The sequence below is a fragment of the Gavia stellata genome, chromosome 1 (genome assembly GCF_030936135.1).
Source record: "Gavia stellata isolate bGavSte3 chromosome 1, bGavSte3.hap2, whole genome shotgun sequence".
Taxonomy (NCBI): domain Eukaryota; kingdom Metazoa; phylum Chordata; class Aves; order Gaviiformes; family Gaviidae; genus Gavia; species Gavia stellata.
The window spans coordinates 125310590-125331651 of record NC_082594.1 but is presented as its reverse complement, the minus strand read 5'-3'; the positions used below and the strand labels follow the sequence as shown (position 1 = coordinate 125331651).

At 42.1% G+C, this 21062-nt stretch overlaps 1 protein-coding gene across 1 annotated transcript; it reads left to right on the top strand.

Moving 5' to 3' along the window:
- Positions 1 to 83: 83 nt before the first annotated feature.
- On the top strand, positions 84 to 20451 carry TTF2 (transcription termination factor 2). Its single transcript, XM_059817031.1, has 23 exons — positions 84 to 111; positions 194 to 305; positions 541 to 627; positions 1358 to 1424; positions 1899 to 2876; positions 3764 to 3890; positions 5023 to 5214; positions 5446 to 5603; positions 6674 to 6755; positions 7067 to 7180; positions 8146 to 8296; positions 8975 to 9080; positions 10100 to 10290; positions 11054 to 11207; positions 11986 to 12077; positions 12855 to 12937; positions 13416 to 13555; positions 14344 to 14514; positions 15098 to 15156; positions 16274 to 16427; positions 18022 to 18104; positions 19152 to 19226; positions 20041 to 20451. The coding sequence occupies exons 1-23, from the start codon at positions 84 to 86 to the stop codon at positions 20183 to 20185; spliced, it is 3549 nt and encodes a 1182-aa protein (XP_059673014.1). The 3' UTR covers positions 20186 to 20451.
- The last annotated feature ends 611 nt before the right edge of the window (positions 20452 to 21062 follow it).

Genomic DNA, 21062 nt, shown 5'->3' with positions numbered 1-21062 from the left:
TGCCCCGCTCCCATTGGACAGTCCGCAGGCGCTCGGTGGGATTGGCCGATTCCAGGCGTGGGCGTGGCGGTTGTCGCCCGGCGATGGAGGCTGTGCGGTGCGCGGAGCACGGTGAGGGGTGGCGGGGAAGGGGCCTCCCGGCTGCTGGGTCCCGGTGCCGGTCTGACCAGTTCCCCTCTTCTCCGCCTTGCAGGGTCCCTCTGCTTCCTGAAGACGGGCGTCCGCGATGGTCCCAACAAGGGGAAGAGCTTTTACGTGTGCGGAGCGCAGGGCCCGGCGGCCTGCGGCTTCGTTCTCCCGGCGCCGTAGGTGCAGGGCGGGGGAGGGTCTCCCCGCTGGTGTGCGGCTGGGGCGGGGGGGGGCACACACACGACTCCTGAGGGAAATTCAGTGCTATGTCAGCAGCCATAAACTTTTATTTTCTCAGTCACGTAGTCCTTGAGAAGACTCCCAAGTATTTTGTCCCAAGTAATTGTTTTTGCTGTTCGCTGGGCAGCTTGTCTTGTCTTTAGTCGTCTTCTTTTCCTTTCCTCTTTCCAGTGTTCCTGCTTCTCACTGCTTGATCCATGAGGGATGCATGGTGGAGCTGCAGGTCTTGGTTCAGCAGCAGGACAGAGATGAATACCAGTAAGTTCCTCAAAGTGGAAACAAAGGTTTGTTGTACAGGTTTGAACATACGGAATTGTTTGATGGTGGCTGACTTGCAATTTTCTTCTAGAATTGAACAGGCTCATCCAGCCTCGAGGCCTTCACTTAGCATGTTTCAAAATGTTTGCTATTTTTATTAGCAATTATACTCAATGGTATAAACCTAAGTGATCAGATAATGTTTGTTTTTAACGGACTTGAACACGGCTCTGTGGTTGGGTTCATCCAAGACTCACGACAGTTGCATCGAATTCACCAATTTTAATTCTGATAAAGTTCTTGCAGCAGTCCTGGTTGGCTGCAAGTTGAAAAAAAAATCACATCCAAAGTTTTTCTGTTCCTGAGGTGCTTTAAAGATGAGGTGGCCTGTGCAATGTAACTAAAAGAAGAGCTGTTTCCTTGAAATCATAGGACGCTTCTGAGGCTCTGAACAGAGACAATATTTTTGCCTGAGCAGTTACTGGTTTTTTAATTGCTAAAATTAAACAACAAACAACCCAAAACCCTAGGAATCTTTATCCAGAGAACGAGGCTTTTGTAAAAAGCTTTGTTGCCAGTGTTCATGGCCTTTTGCTATGCAGATGTCTGGATGTAAAGCGCAGATCAAGAGAACTTGTCTGTGATGTTTTTGGTGCAGAGTACTTTTTAAAGAAGCTTAGAGTTCCTTTACTGGCTCCTGTGGTTCAAATCTTGTTTTATTCTTTGGTAGGTTGTTTTACCGATGCCTTAAAAGTAAGTTGAATGGGAAGAAATGGTGTGGAAGCATCCCATGGCAGGTATGAATGTTTCATTTGTATTATAGTATCAGCTTACTCCAGCACGACTTTTCATTTCGTATATTGTAATCACCTATGAGACCACACAGTGGGAGAGTTTGTATTTTCTAGCTGAAAAGCTTATCAGCCTGCTGTCCTCCAGGTGAGACTTCTCTTGCTCCTAAATTGTGTGAAGTAATCACTGTTCTCCAGTTTTAAAAGAAACTTGGGTTTGATCTCTGGCTATCCTCTTTTCTTGAGGATGATGCTGTTGGGACTTGATCCCCCAAAAAACATGGGAATGGCAAAGAAAGTAGGAAACCAGCAGTTTTGTTTTGTTTTCCTTGTAAAATGTTTATCCTGATCCTGTTAAAATGATAGGAAAGATGATGTTTGTAGAGAATCAAGTCTTGCTTGAGATGATCAGGTTGTGTGTATAGTTAACAGACTTTAATAATTTGTACATTAGCATTTACTCACTTGTATATATTGCAGGATCCAAAAGCTACCAAAGTGTCAAAAGCCGTAGAATCCCAGCACAACACAGCACCTCTCTTCAATCCCAGCGGCCAAAGAAATCCGTTCAAAGTGATAGACAAGAATTGTGAAGCATCATCCTGGAAACAAATTAAGCAAGGAAACGGAGAGGAAAGTAAAGCAAAAGGAGTAAAAGCAGAGACAGAGCGCGTGCTGGTGTCACATAAAGAAAAGAAATCAACCTCTGATTCCTCAATAGAGAAAGAACCTCTAGAAGGGCTGAGCACTAAAAAGAAGCAGTCCACAGGAAATAGGAGTGATCCAGAACTTAAGGAAAGCACAGTGTCTGAATCTAAACTTGGTCTTTCTGAGACTTGGAAAGGGAAAAACGCCCTTTGGGAGGAAGAGAAATATGGTGGCAGTGGCAGGGAATCCAAGAAGTCTTCTGGACATCTGGCGAAAGAGCCAGGCGGGAGATCAAAGCTCTTTCCGCTAAGTCTTGAAAAGCAAAGTACAAGTACCAAGCCTCCAGAGGTGGAGCAGCAGCTCAGAGACAAAAGCTTAAAAAGCTGTGGGGATACAGAAACCAGAGAGAAAGTATATACCGGTCAGAAGAATGGAGAAACAAAACCGATGCCTAAAGAAGATACGATTTCCCCAGCAGTACCACAGTCGGCATTGCAACATGCTGTCCTGAAGGGAGGAGCAGAGGCAGCACTGCCCAAGATGCAAATCAGGCCAGGCCTGGGACAGCCTGCTGATGAAGTCTCTGACAGTGACAGTGATGAAGTGGGACTTGTTTATTCCTCATCAGGTAAAAGTAAACCTGAGAAATCAGTTGAGGATTTGCAGTCAAGAGAGATTCCTTCAGGAAGATCAGGAAAGAGTATGCAGGGGACATCTTTGCCAGGAGCTGCAGCATCGCATCACGTGGAAGGACCCCAGGACCCTGAAGCTCTTCACAACCATCTTGTAGTCCAGCTGAAGCAGAAGAAGGTCATTTATTGCACCTATTACTCCTTTTTTTTGGTTCTGTGTTCAGGGTGACTTCCCTTACTTGTGACAGGCATCAGGATATGGTATTCCCTCACAGCAGAAACTCAAAATATTTGGAAGGTTTAGGAAGACGGGGCAAGGGAGGGAATTCAGCCCAGGCACAGGCGAGTTGTTTTAAGCCACATACGAGACAATTACCCCTAAAGTAATACAACCTTCTGCCTTTGGGGGTGCTCAGTTTTGACCTGCCTGAGGTTGTGTCTGTCTTTTACCCAGAAAGTAATTTGCATGGGATGGAACAGTGCACAGCCAGCTTAACCTTTTTAAAGAATATGGCTGTTTCTGGTAGTCTTTCTTGGCCTTGTGGAGTAAGAGTGATCTAGCCATGAAAGCTCCCACTAAGATGAAATAAACTACCCATCTGTTCGCTTTTTTTTAGTAATTGCCAATAACTATGTCCCATAATTTTTATTATAAAAACCCCTGTTTGCCTACAGCTCAGAACAGAACCTTGAAATAAAACAGTCAGAGCTGTCCTTCCTGCTAGTATAGAAAGAAACGCGTAAGTAGGTTGAACGTTGGGAGCTTTGAGAGATGTTAAGATTGTCCGAATCACTTGACTACCTGTTCATCCTGTTTCATACAAAGAGGGAGGCCCTGGATCCTTCCATCTCTTCTAAAGTACACTAATGGTTAGTTTATTTTCTGCTAAAAGACTATTTAATCACACTGAATGGCACTTAAATGCTTTTGGAGATTGTAGAACAGAATCAAAATACAAATTACTATGGCATGATTAGTGTTTTTAAACTTCTGACCTGATTGTGCCCTGTTGGTAGGGAGCTTGGTAAGCACACTCAGGTTTTGGATTCTTTTTTGTTTTGCAGAGTACGTTGGCTACAGTGAACATCCAGCTGCTGCCAGATAAAGGGGAACGGTTATTAAAGCAAGTGCAGGATTTGGAAGCTGCACTCAGTGCTCTTAACATTTCGACAGCAGATACTACTGAAAAAGGTAGGGCTAATTTTTTTTTTTGCCCCAGAACTTTGCAAAACACTTTGTCTTACTACAGTTGTTGATATCGAGGAAAAATAGCATAAACTTACATATGGCATGTGGTCTATATAAAGTTCGTTTAGATTCACTGAAGATGAAAAGTGTTAGTTGCAATGTGTGTGTCTGGGAGAGGTTTAATGGAACAACTCAAACATTTCCTCTGAAGTGTGGTGGCTTCCCAAGAGAGTTTCCTCCCACAGTTAGGACCCGAGGCTAGTTCTGTTTCCAGCTTTGGCTACGTGAGTGAGGCAGGTGTCTCTGAGAACTTGCCAGTGAAGTGTTAACTTCCTCTTTGTTGCAGTATGGAACCATGCTGCTTATGCATGTTTTGGCTGCTGTGTCTGAATGTTTCAGTTACTGGATACAAGATAAGCAGCTTCCAGTGTGCTATTCCTGTAAAGTGATTTCCTAATTCTATTAACTAGTATTAATCACCTGTGGAAAAGAGGCATTTTGCTGAGTTACCTGAATGATCACCTCAACAGGAGAGTTACTTTGTGATCATAGTATCAGTTGTGTTGATGAAAAGATCCAGTTTGACAACTCTGGAAACTGAAGATCTCTAGAAAGGAAGCAGTAACTCACAGGCCACCACACAACAAGCAGTCCCAATGTCTTACACCATATCTGGTTTTAAGCAACACAGACTTTTCCAGGAAGGAGAGAAAAGCTCACAAGTTCTTGGCCCATTCATTCTTGGCTGCTTTGGTATTTTTTGTGACCAAAACATTGACAAGAAAGATGTCTTTAAAAGGAATAAATCCTCTGGGAACAGTGTGCAGAATTGACCTTGTGTTTGCACTAATCTGAGCACAGTTGCAAGGTTCACTGTGTTGGTATAAACCACGCGTTGAGGCTTGAGCTGAACTGCATTGCCTGTCACATAGGAGCAGGCTAAGAGCATGCATGTTAGTAGTTGCAGTGGCTCAGATGATATGGTAACCTACTACCCTGCTGTTAAATACGTGTGACTACGTAATATTTTGCAATCAGACTATTGGGCAAAACGCAGGCCCTTCTCTGGGCTGTAACGCAAGGCTCTGAGGTCCATCGCGCAACCTTTTCAACTTGCGATTCCTTTCTTCATAAGGGGAGGATAGCACAAGCAGCAGCTGCCGTGAGGAATCTCTGCCTAACCCATTTGGCAGGCCAGGTGGTACAAAGTTGATAACACCACTACCGCTCCAGAATCCTACAGCAAGGACATCTTCAGGCTCACATGGTCACCCCTCTGCTGCTGCTACTTCAGGTTCCAGTGAATATTACAGCCACAGTTTTGGAAGTAAGTACAGAAAGACTTTTTTTCGTTAAAGAGAGCACTGGTGAGTACTATTTCTGAAATAATCCTGCAGCCTGTGGATATACGTGAGAGTACTAAACTCTTTTTGTTACTGTGAGCTGCATACTGCCCCCAGGCATCTGTAGCCACTGAGATCAATCTCTGAGATGAAAGATCTGCTTGGGAAAGTTAGCTTTGTAAACACATCTCATGTGTAATACTGCATCTTTCCAGTGAACTCTAGTGTGCAGAATCTATATGGAGGAAGAATGACAGAAGACCGAATCAGGGCTGTACACAGTGCCACAAGTGAGGCTATTAATCATCTTCACAAATCTCTAGAATCCTGTCCGACAGAGCAGACAGTAGCTGAAGATCCCTCTGGACTGAAGGTGAGTTGACAAGGATGGAGGATGCTGTGCTGGTGAACTTAGAGGTTTCTTGTTACCTCCATCATGAAGTGTAACATCTGGGTCATACCCTAGAGCATCCTGTCCTTTCACACTTTGAAGTACTTTGCAGTTTTCATCGTGCTGGAAGGAGACGCTCTAATTACTTTCCATCCATGAGAGTTGCTTCAGATTGCCAATACTGGCGCACTACCCTCTTGCTGTGGTGTCTTCAGAATATTTAGCGCTTGAATGAAGTAGTAGTGCCACAGACAAAGCAACCAACCCACAACCACTTCTTTGTATGTGACTGGCAGACCAGAAGCAGGTCTCTAGTGAGGAATAGACTAAGAACCTTCTTATTGTTCTTTTCTCCCAGTTAGGTCTCCCAGTGAGCGATAAGAAATAGTCTTTTAAAAGTGTTGCAGGTCATCGAGTTCATGCAACCCAGCGGACTCGAGCATAGTCCCTTCTCATATGCCAAAGAGTAGGTCTTTATCTATCAGGTGGTGCAGAACCCATAGTTGAGGTTATGTACAAGGTATTGGAAGGCACATGCCTCTACAAGATGGTGTGTTGATGTATATATGTTGTGTCACTTGTCAGATCCTCTTGGGACCTTTTCAGGGCTGGGGAAGGCCATTTAATGTCTTATGATGATAGTATGTAGTCCCTCTTCCTGTCTTTTAAGAGTCTGTAGGGGTCTTAGACTTCGTGAGAAAAGGGGAAGTGTTCTCAATCCCTCTCCTTGACAGTGATGCCTTTAGTGAGCAAGGTAGGCTTGGGTGGATTTTCCACCTGAACGAGCCGCCTTTGCATGCCCTCAGAGCACTGTGAGGTGCTAGGCTGGTTTGTGCATAAAGCAATAGCAAGACTGGTCTATGGTACTGCTGACCTGTCTGCAGGAGTTGCTTATCTTGGGAATCCCCATCCATGTGGGAAAAAAACAGGTAGGCAAACTCCTTTTGGTACAATCATAGTAGGACAATTCAACTGGATAATTTGGTACAGGAAGCAGAAGTGTCTGAACTTGGCAAGGTGTTTCCTTCAAATCCTCTGTCTCGCCCTCTCAGGTTCCACTGCTGGTGCACCAAAAACAGGCGCTCGCATGGCTACTCTGGAGAGAGAGTCAGAGGCCGTGTGGAGGGATTCTGGGTAAGCAACAGAACAGGAAATTAGGTTTTGGGAGGCAGATTTATGGCAGCAACAGTTTGGCACATAACTTACTCGGAAGCCAAAAACTAGGTTTTTTGTATGCATGTCAAGTGGGCTTGTTTTTCTGTGCCCTTTGACCTATTACAGGTATTAACCTGTTACTGAATCATACCCTGAAATGGTGAGATGTGTATTTTTATTTCCAGGGTTCCCCAGGGCAATTTCTGTTGCAGTATTTACCTCAGTGTAGATCTGAGCTAGAGGGGCTCATTTCTGCAGGTCATCACAACTTCTGTGTGTCTTTTTTTCAGCGGATGACATGGGCTTGGGGAAGACTTTAACGATGATTGCTCTCATTCTGGCCCAGAAGCAGCTGAAGACAGAGAAAAGAAAGGAGAAATTAGAAATATGGCTATCCAAAAATGGTACAGAATTGTTTCCATCATACAGTACATACATTACGATGCAGAGGCATTTGGAATGCCTAAAGCATTATAGGTTAATGGCTCATAAAACAACAGACTCTATCTATGCTCACTTCCCTTCTCTAGGAAAATTCCGTTGGGCTTAATGTTTACTGCACTCCCTTGCAAGGCCTTTCTCTTGATCAGTGTCATTTGTTCTTCCACTGGATATGTAGGATTTCCCAACTCATTACTTTATATTGTTTTGGGATTATTTTTTTTATTATTGATTAGTTTCCTAAGCCAGCATATGCTGTTTTAAAAAAAGTTTAATAGTTTTTTTCAACATATGCAAGCATATGCATAGTTTCCATAGCATAAGGGCTTAAATTAGTCACTACTCACCTCCCTGTGACTGATTTTGGGGTTTTTTTCTCTTTTTCTTTTTTTTTTTGTCCCCTGGTAAGATTACTTTTATCTTATCCATAGAGATAAGGGATATTAGAGTTTTTAAAGAGTATTGTTTTTGTGTCCACAACCTGTTACTGTCTCCATCCTCATGGAACTGGTTGGACTACTTTTTCCTGTCTTGCCAAGTTTACTGACTGTGTGTGTTTTTCCTGTGTGATTCAAAACGGTAACATTTCAGTCTTCTAGAACAGGAAAGAATTTATTTGGTACTGTATTCTTAGGAGAGATCAGGGTTAGTTCCTGACTGCTAACCTTTCAGCTTATCCAAAGGAAGCGCACAGATATATAGCATAACTCTGAGCCGACACAAAGTGATACATTAGTGTTTAAGTAGAGATTTTTTCTCCACCCAGAACTAACGGTCCCCAAGGATGCAATGTAGAGATGTGCACTTCACAAATTGCTCACAGGAAAAGTGGACCAATTTTCTTAATTGTTGTGAATTTCCAAAACTTCTGTCTTTGTTGTAGTCTAATGTGAAGACGCTGAAACCTGTCTGCAATATTTCCCTGCAGATTCCACTGTTATCCCTTCCTGCAGCACTTTAATCGTTTGTCCTGCATCCTTGATCCATCACTGGAAGAAAGAGATTGACAGACGTGTGGGCTGTGGCAAACTGAGGGTATATTTGTATCATGGGCCAAACAGAGATAAACATGCAGAGGTGTAAGTGCTAAACCATAAATATGATCAAGAAAAGTAAAATACTACTTAGCAAGAGATTGTATGTATCAGAGTTGAAATTCACTGGCTGTAGAATGATGGAAGAACCTGAAGTATGGAAATGTGGAGGATGCAGAAGGTCAGGCTGATGTCTGCTGTCAAGGTGTTTATAGCAAAACCTTCACGGCCTGTACCCCTGCCGAGTGGTTCTGGTGCGGGCTATTGATGTTCCTGATAACAAAAAAAAAGGTGTATCGTCTCCAAACCATCTCTTGCTTGCAGAGATTGTCAGTGGTGCTTTCTTCCATGCTTGTGCTTTGTATGTATGTGTATATATCTGTATGTATAGATCAGAAAATTTCCTACACCACTTTAGGCCATGCTGAGCCAGTATTTCTAGATGCCAGATTCTAAGTAAGGTTCATCTCATGTGGTGTGCATTCTGTACCACTGACTTCTACTGTCTTCTTGAGCTTGCTGTGTGTACTTCCAGTATGCATAAAATGGGGACAGTGTGTCCTTCCTGTTTGACTGCTATGAAGCTCACTTTTCTGTAGAACTCTGCATTTCAGGTCTTGTAGAACTGTGTTGTTCTTAAACCTTCAGCATGCATTTTGTCTGTCTTGCAAAATTAATTCCTCATTTGTTCTTGCTCCTGATTACTACTTTCCCTTTATGCAGGCTCTCTGAATATGATGTTGTTGTCACAACCTACAGCCTTCTCTCCAAGGAGGTTCCCACAAGCAAAGAGGAGGGGGAAGTCCCTGCTGAGGACCATGATGTGGGGGTGAGAAGCTGTATTGTTGTTAGAGGATTGCCTTAACATTTTGTTCTGAGGCGTTGCAAGCCGTTACTGTAGCACCTTATGTATGCTACAGTGAGCAGCCAGTTGATTACTTTTTTTTCCATAAGTCCCCTGTTGAGTTTGCACAATAAAAATAAAGTGATGAGAGAAAGTGCTGTGAAGTGCGGAAAGACAACAGGGAAAAATATTCACAATAAATCCATTCCGTAGTAATATAGAATATGCTACATTTAATACAGTTGAAATGTCTTAAAAAGTAATTTCAAGAGTGCAGTGATGAATCTTGTACTCTTCCTTCTGAGGTTAGACTGTGAAGGGACACTAGAATCTCCTGTTTGGTGTTCTTTGCTGCTTGAAGCGCTAATGTCACTTTAAACTACCAGAAACCTGTCACGCTCAGGCTCTGGGTCAGTCTGAAGTGAGACTGAGGCAGCTTATGTGCTTCACTCTTGAAGAAACAGCAGTGTATTTGTTAGGCTATGAAAATAATAAAATGATTGCTGAATGCTAACTGAACTTGGCTACACAGTATAGAGGAAGTCCCTTGCTGGTGGATATTGTTGTCTCCTACCTCTGTGTACAGACCTAGATGTAGCTCTTAAAGCAAACAGGCCTTTGAATTTCCTGAAACTTCAAGGTCGCATCTATAAAACTGTAGAGATATCAGAATAATTATATGTGGTCCTTGGTCCCAGCCTAGCAAAATCTTACTGATATGAAATGCCTCTTGGGAAGAAAGAGGTGATAAAATATTAAAAGCAAAAAAACCAGCAAAAGATTAGAAATTGTTATTAAGAACAAGCAAACATGTTATATTCTTCGGCTTATAAACTTTCATGGAAGCTTTGAAGAGATGATTTTTTTGAGACCATCTCCCACATGACAGTAGGAGCTCAGCTTACTGCCGACTAACATCAGGAAAAGGCTTCTTGCTGGAAAAATACGTTTGCTTGTGGCTCTTTAGAGACCCTGGGTTATAAATAATCTGCTTTTTCTTTCAGAGTGGGTCATCTCCCTGTTCCCCTCTGCTCAGGGTAGCCTGGGCTCGAGTTATATTGGATGAAGCTCACAATATTAAAAATCCAAAGGTTCAAACCTCTATAGCTGTGTGCAAACTGAGAGCCAGTGCCAGATGGGCTGTCACCGGGACGCCGATACAGAATAACTTACTGGACATGTATTCTCTCCTGAGGTGAGCTGGCTGCACCTGAACACATGGACAGGGCTCCAATTCCAGTAATTCTTCACTGATGAAGTGCTGAAGTTGCTTCTAAGTTTGAGAGGTTTCTAAGATACGTGGGGTAGCGAGACTAGTTATATTAACGCTTCAGGCACTGAAAGGCTGTGGCTGAGGCATTGTGCAAGGCTGACCATGTGTCTGCTGTTGCCTGTAGCTATTCTGCTTCCATAGAGGTCAAAGGGGAAATTACTTCAGCTCTCCTATGTCTCCAAGATGAATATCCACAAAACCAATTCTAATGAACAGAAGTTTTGTGCGATAATCCTTATTCCTACCAACGCAGCCTCATTGCTGAGGGGGGAAAGATTATGAAGGGTGTTGGAGAACCAGAGAGAACTTGCCTTTGAAATTAATTTTGGATAATTGAAATTAATTTTCAGGTAAGAGGTATGGGATGTTGAAATAAAAAATGAATACATTTTTTGGCAAGTACCTCTGCATCTTGATGTCCTTCATTTGCTGGTGATGCTTGAGACATAATGAGCTAAGAGGAAGTGATGGGTACAGAATCAGAAAGATGCTTTCACAGTGTTAGTGATGGTAAGACTTTTGAGCAAACAAGTTAGAGTTTTGAGTAAACAAGAAGAGTTTTACTGCTCCTAGCAGTTACAGCATTTGAAAATGGTTTGTTCTGGATAGCAAGGAATTTGGTTCTGGTCACTCAAGAGAAGAACTCTTCTTCCCTTGGTATGAAGTCTCCTTCCTTCCTGTCTAGGTTTCTACGTTGCTCTCCTTTTGATGAATACAAAGTGTGGAAGTACCAGGTAGATAACAACGCAAAGAAAGGAGGAGAGAGGCTAAGCCTCTTAACCAGGAGCCTCTTATTACGGAGAACTAAGGACCAGCTGGATTCAGCTGGCAAGCCCTTGGTAAGAACTTCACGTTCCACAATTAGACAATCATTCCGTTGTTTTCCTTGCAGCAGCCAGTTAGTTATTTACCTGCATAAATTTGTTAATAGGTGGGTTTTCCTGTCTACTGCAGTCTCTTGAGCAAGAGGAGCGAATGCCTGTGGGATGCTTTGATTGCTTATCCAGAAAGTGGAAATACACAGAATAATTAAACCTTTTAGTTATAAACGACACGCAGACAAGACTATGTCAAGTAATTGCAGATAAATGTCCACTTAGTAGAAAGTTAGCCTAGGTCTCTGAGCTAGCCAAGATCTCTGAGAATCAAAGCTGCTGCATGTCAAATGGATCTGGTTCATGTTGGGGCATTGGCTTTCTGCATTACTCTTTACAAATAGTCTGTTAAACTGAGTATTAGGTCGTTGGCGTGTCTGTAAGCCTTTAAAAGGTGTAGTTTTGGTGTTTTGTCTGATTCTGAATGGGGAACTGAGAAGCTACTTTTACCATACAATAAATGAATCCCTCTATGGTAGTTATGTGGCAGTCCATACTTCGTTGTTCATGCCTTTTGCTGTCGGATGATTTGGAATGAACGTTTTTATCTTGAGTGTTAACCAGGCTACTTGGTGTTCTGTGAGTATCTATGTTGTGTCATAGTTGCATTAATACAAATAACTTTAATGAAGTTTAATTCTGAGACTTGGAATACTGTGTTAAATCTTGGAACGTTGGTGTTTGTGATACTGTATAAGATTTTTGAACTATATACATCTGACCCTGTGTATTTTTACTTCAGGTACCTCTGCCCCAGCGGAGCACGCAGTTGCATCAGTTAAAACTTTCAGCAGAGGAGCAATCTGTGTACAATGTGCTCTTTGCAAGATCCAGGTAAGAACATGGGTTGAGATAGGTTATTTTGTGGTTTTGTTTCTTACTGGGATGAAAAATTAGAAAGAGCAATCCACTTTAGATGAGAAGAGCTTTTGGACAAATTCCTGTTAATTTTTTCCCTTTCTGACTATCTGTCAAGCATGTTTGAAAATACGTTGCTTGTTCTGGTAATAGTTGAAACTGATTAATTTCTTTTCTCCCATATGTTCATGCCTTGTATGAGCTTTGTATTCTAGCCTACACTTAATCTCATTGATTTCAAGACTCCAAAGACTTGGAATTGCAACAGTAGTTCTTAAATGATGATGTGCCAGCACCTGTAAAGGAGAGAATTTATCTTCTTTGCCCTGTGATATTTATACAATTGGGAAATTATGCTGGCTTCTCCAGATGGCTGTAATGCAAGCCAGTGTCACTTTGGGTTCTCCTAGGGTCTCTTTCAACAGTGTTGCTGTAAAAAGTCCTCCTTCCTTTTAAATATACATTTAAAGATACCCTTTTGTTATGAAGAATGTTATCCATTGGGCTCTGGGTCCTGTTATGTGCACGGTATTCCAATAAGCAGACTTGCTTTCTCTTGTGTTTTCCAAAATGGATCTTGGTTTTGATCATATTCAGATTAAACAAAACTGGGGTGTTTTGTGATCATTTTGTGACTAAATGATTTATGAAACCTTCCTTACCTTAATGCGTCATCAGCGTGCTTGTTAAGCTCAGGTCCCTCTTGCCTTTATTCCTGCTGTAAATCCCACAGTCTTTGTCTTGTTTTTCCAGGTCGACACTACAATCCTACTTAAAGAGACAAGAGCAGAAAAATGAAGGCAGAGAGTATACTGGTGGTAACCCATTTGAGAAAGGTTTGAGTACACCCTCCCCTGAAACCATTTGCAGAAGTGACTCTTAAGTGCACAATTAAGGAGGGGGAACAGACCTGGCCACATGGGGTCAGGACTTAGAATTCTATCTTTGGAAAATGCTTCCCTGATGTTACAAAGAATCCTACCATAGTGTTCCAAAAGTCTGTTCTCACTGTTGTGTCTCTGGGCAAATCTCTTTACCTCCCTGGGTCTAAAATTCCCTTCTGAAATAAAGATCTAATTGCTCAGAGAAGAGATGTCATATTAGTGTAAGGTATGTAGTACTCTGATTTGTGGTGTGGTGTTTTGTTTTGTTTTTTTTTTTTAAGTGGGGTTTGATGGGTTCCTGTGTTAAATCAGGTATTTGCTTGCCTGTTGGTTCTTGTCTCTTATTGACAAAACTGTTCCTGGAGGTGGCTGGGCAGTGCTTGGAAATGCCTCCAAGAGCTCTTGATGTTCTGTCTTCCTTCCTTGGCAGTTGCACAAGAGTTTGGGGTCAGTCAAAAGGAATTTCTAGCAGGCTCCCAAAGTGCCTCCCAGGTCTCAAGTACTGTCCATGTCTTGTCCATGCTGTTGAGGCTCCGTCAGTGCTGCTGCCATCTCTCCTTACTGAAAGTGGTAATTGCATTGTATTATAGTGGTGTGGGGTTTTTTGTGGGGATTTTTTTAAGCGTTTGTGTAAATTAACAGACTTTGTAACACCATTGCATCTCTTAGCGAGGGGCGTATGAACTGAGCCATTTCTAGGACTATGTGTTTTACAGCCCAGCAGGTTTTAGATGGGCACACTTCCTACTGAAGAGTTCCCCAGCATGACCTGTGTGGGCAGCTGTGTCTCTGGAAATACCTTTATTCAAATTTAAAAAAAAAAAAAAAAAAAAATAGAATTTTAATGGCAAAGAAGCAGTCTTGATCTTAACCTAGTCTTGAAAAGTGCACAAGTCCCCAAGCTTAGCCTGTTTCAAAGGCTTGTGTGTTGGAGAGCTCTGTAAGTGCCTTGACTGAAGTTGCCTTGCATGAAATAGATAAATCTTTCAGAAGTTCTTTGCTCTGTCATATAAAGGAGCTGTGGAATAAGTCCAGATACTAAGGGAACAGGCAGGGATTTATCTTCTAACATCTTTAATCCTGCAGTTGCTATGGGAGGGGGAATCTGAGGAGACTGGACCACAGAAAATGGCTGAGCTCACATGCTTTCCCTACGCTGCCCCTTCTTGGGGCAGAATAAGGGGCCAGAGAGACTGTTGGTCTGACCCAGTAGTGTTTCTTAATTGTTCTGTCTTCATATTGCATAGCTTCCTTCAAACCCACTGTCCTCAGCAGACATTGTGCAGACTGTGGATCAGTACTGAATTTGATCTCAGGCTTGACTGTGATCCCTTATTGTATTGCTTTCTTTCCCATAGGCTCTGGACCAAGTTAACTTGAACAGTGAAGGCCTTTCCCTCTCCATTGAGGAACAACTTAGTGCTTTGACGCTGTCTGAGCTCCAGACTCCTGATTCCAAGTCAACAGTCTACCTCAATGGCACAGCTTTTAAAACAGATATCTTTGAAATCACCAGGGAGAGCACCAAGGTATTCTGGTTGTGGCTTTCTTACCTGCTGTGAGAAGTTTGGATTTCAGCACTTTGCCTTTTAAATTGTTAATGAATTGTCACACCTTGGTAATTGCACATCAGGCTAAGTTGGCAATTTAGATGAAATCAGGTGAATAGATTGATAGTCTGCTGAACCCCTTCTGGAAAGGCTCCAACTTACCAGATATTGATGGCTACTTCTAATAAAGCTGTGAGAATCTGACTGTGCTGAAAAACTGTCAGTGAAAATCTTGAGCACTGGATTCACAGAAGTTTAGAATGCATGTGAGAGCATGGTGCTAGTGAAGAGCTAGAAAAAATGGGATGGTAGCAAGAGGAGAGGTGGCAATAACTTGGCTGCTCACAGGAAAGTTGGAATCTATAAAACATGCTTGTATGATTTGATTTCTTAACCCTGTTTTCTATGGTGGGAGTGTTCTTACTATGACTCTTAAAATATCTTGAAAGTCTGAGCACAGAAGAAATTCCAGCTGAGTTATTTTGATCACCTCCTATTTTAATAGCCAAGCATAAGCTGGGTTATGACAGCAAGCAGATAAACTGTTTTTTTTTTCCTGCAGATAGCTCACCTCTTGGCTGAACTGAAAGCTATTCAGAGTCACTCGGAGTCTCAGAAAAGGTTAGTAAGCATGTCTTTTTCTTTAGTCATAGTGACTGACTGAAGCATGTTTCTTGACAGCAGCAGAAATAGTTTAAAATAATTGAATACAAAACTCCTGGCATAGTAAAATGGTGGCAGTACTGCAGTAGTTGAAAGTGGATTTTGAGGAAAAGAGTATCTAAGACAAAAGAGGGTGGTTTAAGATGTAGGTAAGTGTAAACATAAGGGAACGTGTGAGGAATCTCAGGCCTTGAGGCCCAGGAGGACTGTTCTTTTCTCCAAAAACAGAACTGGGAATAATTTGGTTGTGCTGAGACATATTTGCCCTCAGCTCTGCAATCAACCTCACCACCCAAAAAAAGTGCAGCAATAAAGCAGCCATTAAAACTGAACCTGTTTGAGATAAAGGAATGCATTGATCAGAGAACTTCAGCGTTGCTGAAGTCCTGCTGCTCTCACTGTGCAAGTTCTGTCTGTCTTTGCTCCACCCTAGACTGCAGTGTTACAGCATCTTCTGCTTGTTTTTGTTAAACAATGCAGAACACACTTACAGGTGTGTGGCTGCAAAGTAGTTACACCTGTGTTGTTACGTTGGGGGTGGGTTGGAAGGGGAAGTCCTGTTCTTGGGCAACTCCAGAGTTGCACCATATATAGAAAGCTTTTTTCCAAAGTCTTTTCCAAAAACCATTCCCACCATAAGAATGGGAACACTAACATTGCTTTTTTTTCCCTACCAAAAAGCTATCGAACACATTATTGCCTCCCAAACTGTTTAATCCAAAAAGCGCGTGGGGAGCAAGAGGCCCAGGGGGATCCAGGTCTGGTGTTGCTATTGATTCATTTAGAAGAAAATGCTGAGAATTGTGATTGGTAGGTGGCAATGTAAAATCCAAAAATAGAGGTGGAAGTTGTAGACTTAATTTGTCTGAAGTTTATTGGGTATTAGGCTTCCACAGCAGGTTCTACCACTACAAGCACAGGTGAATCTGTTTCTGAATTGGGAAGGGACTTTGCTCCAGTTTGCAGTGGGGAAGAGTGCCTGAATCATTGTCTCCTCTTGGGTGAGACACTGCAATAACCAAACTGTTACAGTACACACAGAACTTGTTCTAAACTCCCTTTTCTCTCTCTCCAGTGTTGTTGTCTCTCAGTGGACGAGTATGTTGAAAGTTGTGGCTGTGCACCTCCAGCGACTAGGGCTGAAGTATGCAACAGTGGATGGCTCTGTCAATCCTAAACAGAGAATGGATGTGGTAGAAGAGTTCAATAACAATCCCAAAGGGCCTCAGGTATGCAGTTGGGGCAGGGCAACAGTTACTAGCACTGCTATAAGCAGCTGTGATAGCTGACTTCATGATTCCATTTACTGGCACCACTTTCATTTGGACCTCTAGGTGCCAAGTTCAGCAGGGAAAGAGGTAGCTGTAAAAACAAATGTACATCTTATAATGGGCAGGAGCAGCTCCTAAAAAGGTCCTTTTGATGTTAACCTTCTGTACTGAGATCATCTGACTCCAAAGCTAGTTCAAAGATGTTTTTGCCACAGAGAGTAATGTGGAAGATGTGGGGCCAATTAGCTCTACTCAGAGAAAGTTGGCTGTTTCCAGCTCACGCTTCTGCATTGGAAGATGTTTCTCTGTGTAGATCACCTGCTTTCCAAGGAGCCTGTAAGACTTTATTGCTGTTTTCCAACACATCAGATACTTTTTACCACACTAACCTCTTTGAGAAGAGAGGATGGCAGTTGAATCTGTGAATGACGCCAAAATTAACAAGAACATATCTCACCCTGGTATAAGGATAGGAAGATTGGGGTTGGGGTGAGAGAAGTCATAGTTTTGCACACATCCAAAATAAGGTGACCTCATGTGACTTCTTTCCCTTTTGAGTTGTTGGGGTTTGCGGGGAGGGTGGGTGTGGGTGTGTGTTTAAATACAGATGAACTACAGTGTGTTGGCTCTTCTTGAAAATAGCTTCTAGTCTGAAATTTTGGCCAAGGGAAGGAAGCTTGCCAGGTGACTAAAGACATCTGAATCCAAATTAGTTGTTCATAGTGATTACACTTTCATCTGGACCCTGACGGTCCTGTGATTGAGGCAGGACAGGCTGTCTCCTCTGAGGATGAATCTGTGACTGGAAGGGGACAGTGTGGTGCATTAGCTTGTTTTCTTTGCTGGATTTCTTGAACAAGCTGCTGTCTACAAAATAGATATTTCTCCTTCTAGCTTTGAACTTAAACAGAGGAAGCTTTCTGCCAACTGTATGAATAGCTGACCCCTTAAACAAGATCAGGGTTTTAAGATATCATACCATGAAATTGAGTAATAAATACATGTAGCAAGTCTCTGTCCTTAATTGAGTTCTTTTCCTGCTGTACAAGAAATCTTCTCTAAATTGACCATCTGCTATATCCTCGTTCCTCCCCAGCTACTCATCTGTTTCTAAAATCTAGGTTATGTGGAAAGAAAGTGAAAGGAGTAGCAAGCCGTTTCAGTCCAGTTGCCTGTGTTTGTTTAAGCATTATTGTTAATTCAGAGTTGGCGCTGATTGGTCCCATTGTTTGCAACAGGCTGTCATCAGAGAGGCTGGTCATTTGAGTGGGACACGGAGAGAGTCTGAACTTTCCGGTCCTTTCTCTAGTCTGTAAAAATATGTCGGGGTGATATATATGGAATGGTAGGCTGGCCTCTCTGAGCCATAACTTCCATGTCCAGGCTTCTGTGCCTCATCAAGTAACATCTGGCAAGCTCCCAAATACATAATAAATATACACACGTAATATAAATACGATAAACAGATCCTTTGGTTCAAATTAATATGTGGAGTATATGAAGCATTAATTTTCTGGAAACAGGCTCCTTAACTCTCTTTTGGCCTTTGAAGGTAATGTTGGTGTCGTTGCTGGCTGGAGGCGTTGGCCTGAACTTGACTGGAGGAAACCACCTCTTTCTCCTTGACATGCACTGGTAAAGAGAAATAAAAGTTCCATCTCGGAAGACATATGTAGGGCGTGCTGCTTGCTTTCTTACCACGTGTATTGTGATGTCTGGTACAGCTGGGTTAGGAGGGAGGTGTTTAGCTGAGAGTAAGGGCTAGTGATTAGTTGTGGAAAAGTGTTTCTACTACAGCCTTCTTCCAAGACACTCTGGTTTGTCAATCCAGTGCTCACTGCCATGAAATACAGTTCTGTAGGGGTAAAAAAAAAAAAAGAGGAGGATAACAGCAATCCCAAGAAGCAAGTATGCAGTCTGTATCACAAAAGGATACTGGGGACTTGGCAATCCCTGGCTTAATTTCTTACAGTAATGAAAATGATAAAGGGAATTTGTCTTGAAACAAATCAATTGTGTTGAGCATAGTCAGTAATCTGGCATAGGTAGGATACCTTGGGGTTTTACCAGACTATGATAATAGTGCATATGAGCTCATAATAGTTATGTTGTCTCTCATCAAAGACAGAATCACAATTTTTTTTTGAACTAAATGTTGCCAATGGGAACTTACAAAGCAAATGAATGTGCTTCAGTACAAAACCAGCTGCTGAGTAGCAGCATTAAGGAGATGTTTCTACCATATGGAAGTTATGCCAACAAGTATTCCCTGTAACCATGTGTCAAACCGAACCATTTCTTACGTAAATATTCTTGAGTGAAGGCCTCTTTCAATGGAGTTTGCCTTCTGCTTCACTCTCCTCTTTCCTCACCAGCTACTTGGCTGTCTCAGAGTACTAACTACTGGCCAGAAATATAGGGCTATGTGGAAGAGTGGTCTAATTCACATAGCTGACTTTGTGTGGAGTTGTAGCATACTTCTACCAAGGGCAAAGGGAAATACAGTCAGGGTGTATATTGGCGATCAATCTAGTAAACCTAAGGTAACCTGGGAGCAGTTTTAGTTCTACAGAGGAAGAAAACAGGATGCTCTGGAGGCAGGCAAATGAGGCAAGCACAGAGGCTTCAGTATTTCAATTATTACTGAACATAAGCCCTTAAGCTATATTTTTTACCTCGCAGGAATCCTGCTCTCGAGGACCAGGCGTGTGACCGCATTTACCGCGTGGGGCAGCAGAAGGATGTTGTGATACACAGGTCAGGATTTTCGCTAGTAAATGAGGCTGCTCTTGCTCATATACTGTCTGACTTTAGTTGGTGAGACAAGGTCTTGGTTTGAGGCTTGTTTCTTTACTTAAAGCTAGGCATAAGGTCTGGTGGTGGGATCGGGGTTTGGGCATAGAGATAAGAGACCACATGAAAATGCTTCTGTGGCACTTGCCTGCATGCTGCTGTCCTGATAGCTCGCAGTGGTTTATTTTCAACCTGTGGTTTAGCGGGAATGTCCTGTTCATTCCTAAGAACAATTTGGGCACCAAACCATTTCTTTTATCTTATTGAGTGGAGCTCTTTCACCGTGCTCCCTAAGCCTGGACCTTTCTAATATCACTAACATAAACATACAGAGCACTCCTAGTAAGTGGCAAAGCTGGCTTTTAGAAAAAGCATCTGTAATTGTAAGTACTAAAAGGCTAGCTTAGTTATTGTAAATGCACAGCAAATTCAAAGAAACTGGAACCTAAAATACTATTTTGTGTATGATGCTTTTAGTATAATAGGCACCATCACTTATCAAACAGTCATTACAGGATTTTGTCACGGAATTACTATTGCTTCAGATGACCAAAGTTGAGGCCTAAAGTGCATCAGACTTTTATTTGAAATGTTACAGTATCTGGATGTGAGAACAGCTGTTTTCTGTGCACAGGTATATTTTGTCGGTCACATAAAATTTAACAGCCTATTCAGTGAGACAAGTCTTTGCAAGTTTACTGGGGAAGAGCTTCTACAATGCTGACACTTTCTCCTAGCAGTTGAGATGATGTGGCTTTGTTTGGGTTTTTTTTTTTAGGTTTGTCTGTGAAGGAACAGTAGAAGAAAAGATTGTACAACTCCAGAGGAGGAAGAAAGTTCTCGCCCAGCAGGTGCTGTCGGGCAAAGGGGAGGCCTTCACTAAGCTCACTCTGGCGGACCTCAAAATTCTCTTCGGCATCTAGTTATCCTTTACAATACACAACAGAAAGTGATTTTATACCTACAAGTACCTGTGCAGACTTCAACAAAGGACTGCTGTTTTAAGGTGGTCATTTATTTTGAAAAAATAACTACATTTTTGTAACTCTTCCAGGAAGAGAAGTTCTCAACTTCAGGAATTTGTTTTAATGCTGAAATTAAATCGTGTATCCAAAGGTTAGTAAAGTTATAAATTAAGCTATTGTTTTAAAACACTTTTCAGTAAATATTAAAAACAAACATTTGCTTGTTTCTTGGTTTCCTACATATGCTTTTTGGTTAGAAAACTTTCCTCTTCAGGACAGGAGAAGCACAGGCACAAGTGAAACAAGAACAAGAGAGTTAAGCATGAGGTAGGAGAGTTCAGAGATTGAATGGTGAGGTTGGGTGGGCATGAAGGAAGCAAAAGAAAATTTTGAGGATGATGCTATAAGAAGACTATATAAACTTCATAACGTATAAGTGACAAAATTAAGGAAGGACTTAGAGGAATACTTTGTTTTCTCTTTTGCTCCTTAGGAGGACTTTTTATATCTAAGTGAAGACACATTTCTCTACCCTGCTCAAAATATTTATTCAAGCAGGGAAGTAGATTTCTGTTATGTTCCTATGAAACAGAACCTGAATTCCTGGTTGTTGTGGGGTGCTTTTTTTTTTCCTTCCGAGTATTAAACAGTGTAAGGTTTCCTTGGTGCAAACCTTTTAATGCATAGACTATTCTTCCTTGGAAGATGCTCCCATTTTTTAATAGTAGATGAGTTGCAAGTCCTTGATTAATGGTTTGTATTCTGTCTCCTATCAGAAGGGGTATGTGCAGGTGAGTGAAGTTTCTAGGCAAATATTTTTTTTTATCAGTAGTGC

Bases quoted from the DNA above. Each gene is read 5' to 3' on its own strand.
- TTF2 (XM_059817031.1), top strand. From the start codon at position 84: ATGGAGGCTGTGCGGTGCGCGGAGCACG. The intron at 5,604-6,673 runs GTGAGTTGACAA...TCGCCCTCTCAG, and splicing joins AAGATCCCTCTGGACTGAAG to GTTCCACTGCTGGTGCACCA. The intron at 13,556-14,343 runs GTAATTGCATTG...TCTTTCCCATAG, and splicing joins ATCTCTCCTTACTGAAAGTG to GCTCTGGACCAAGTTAACTT.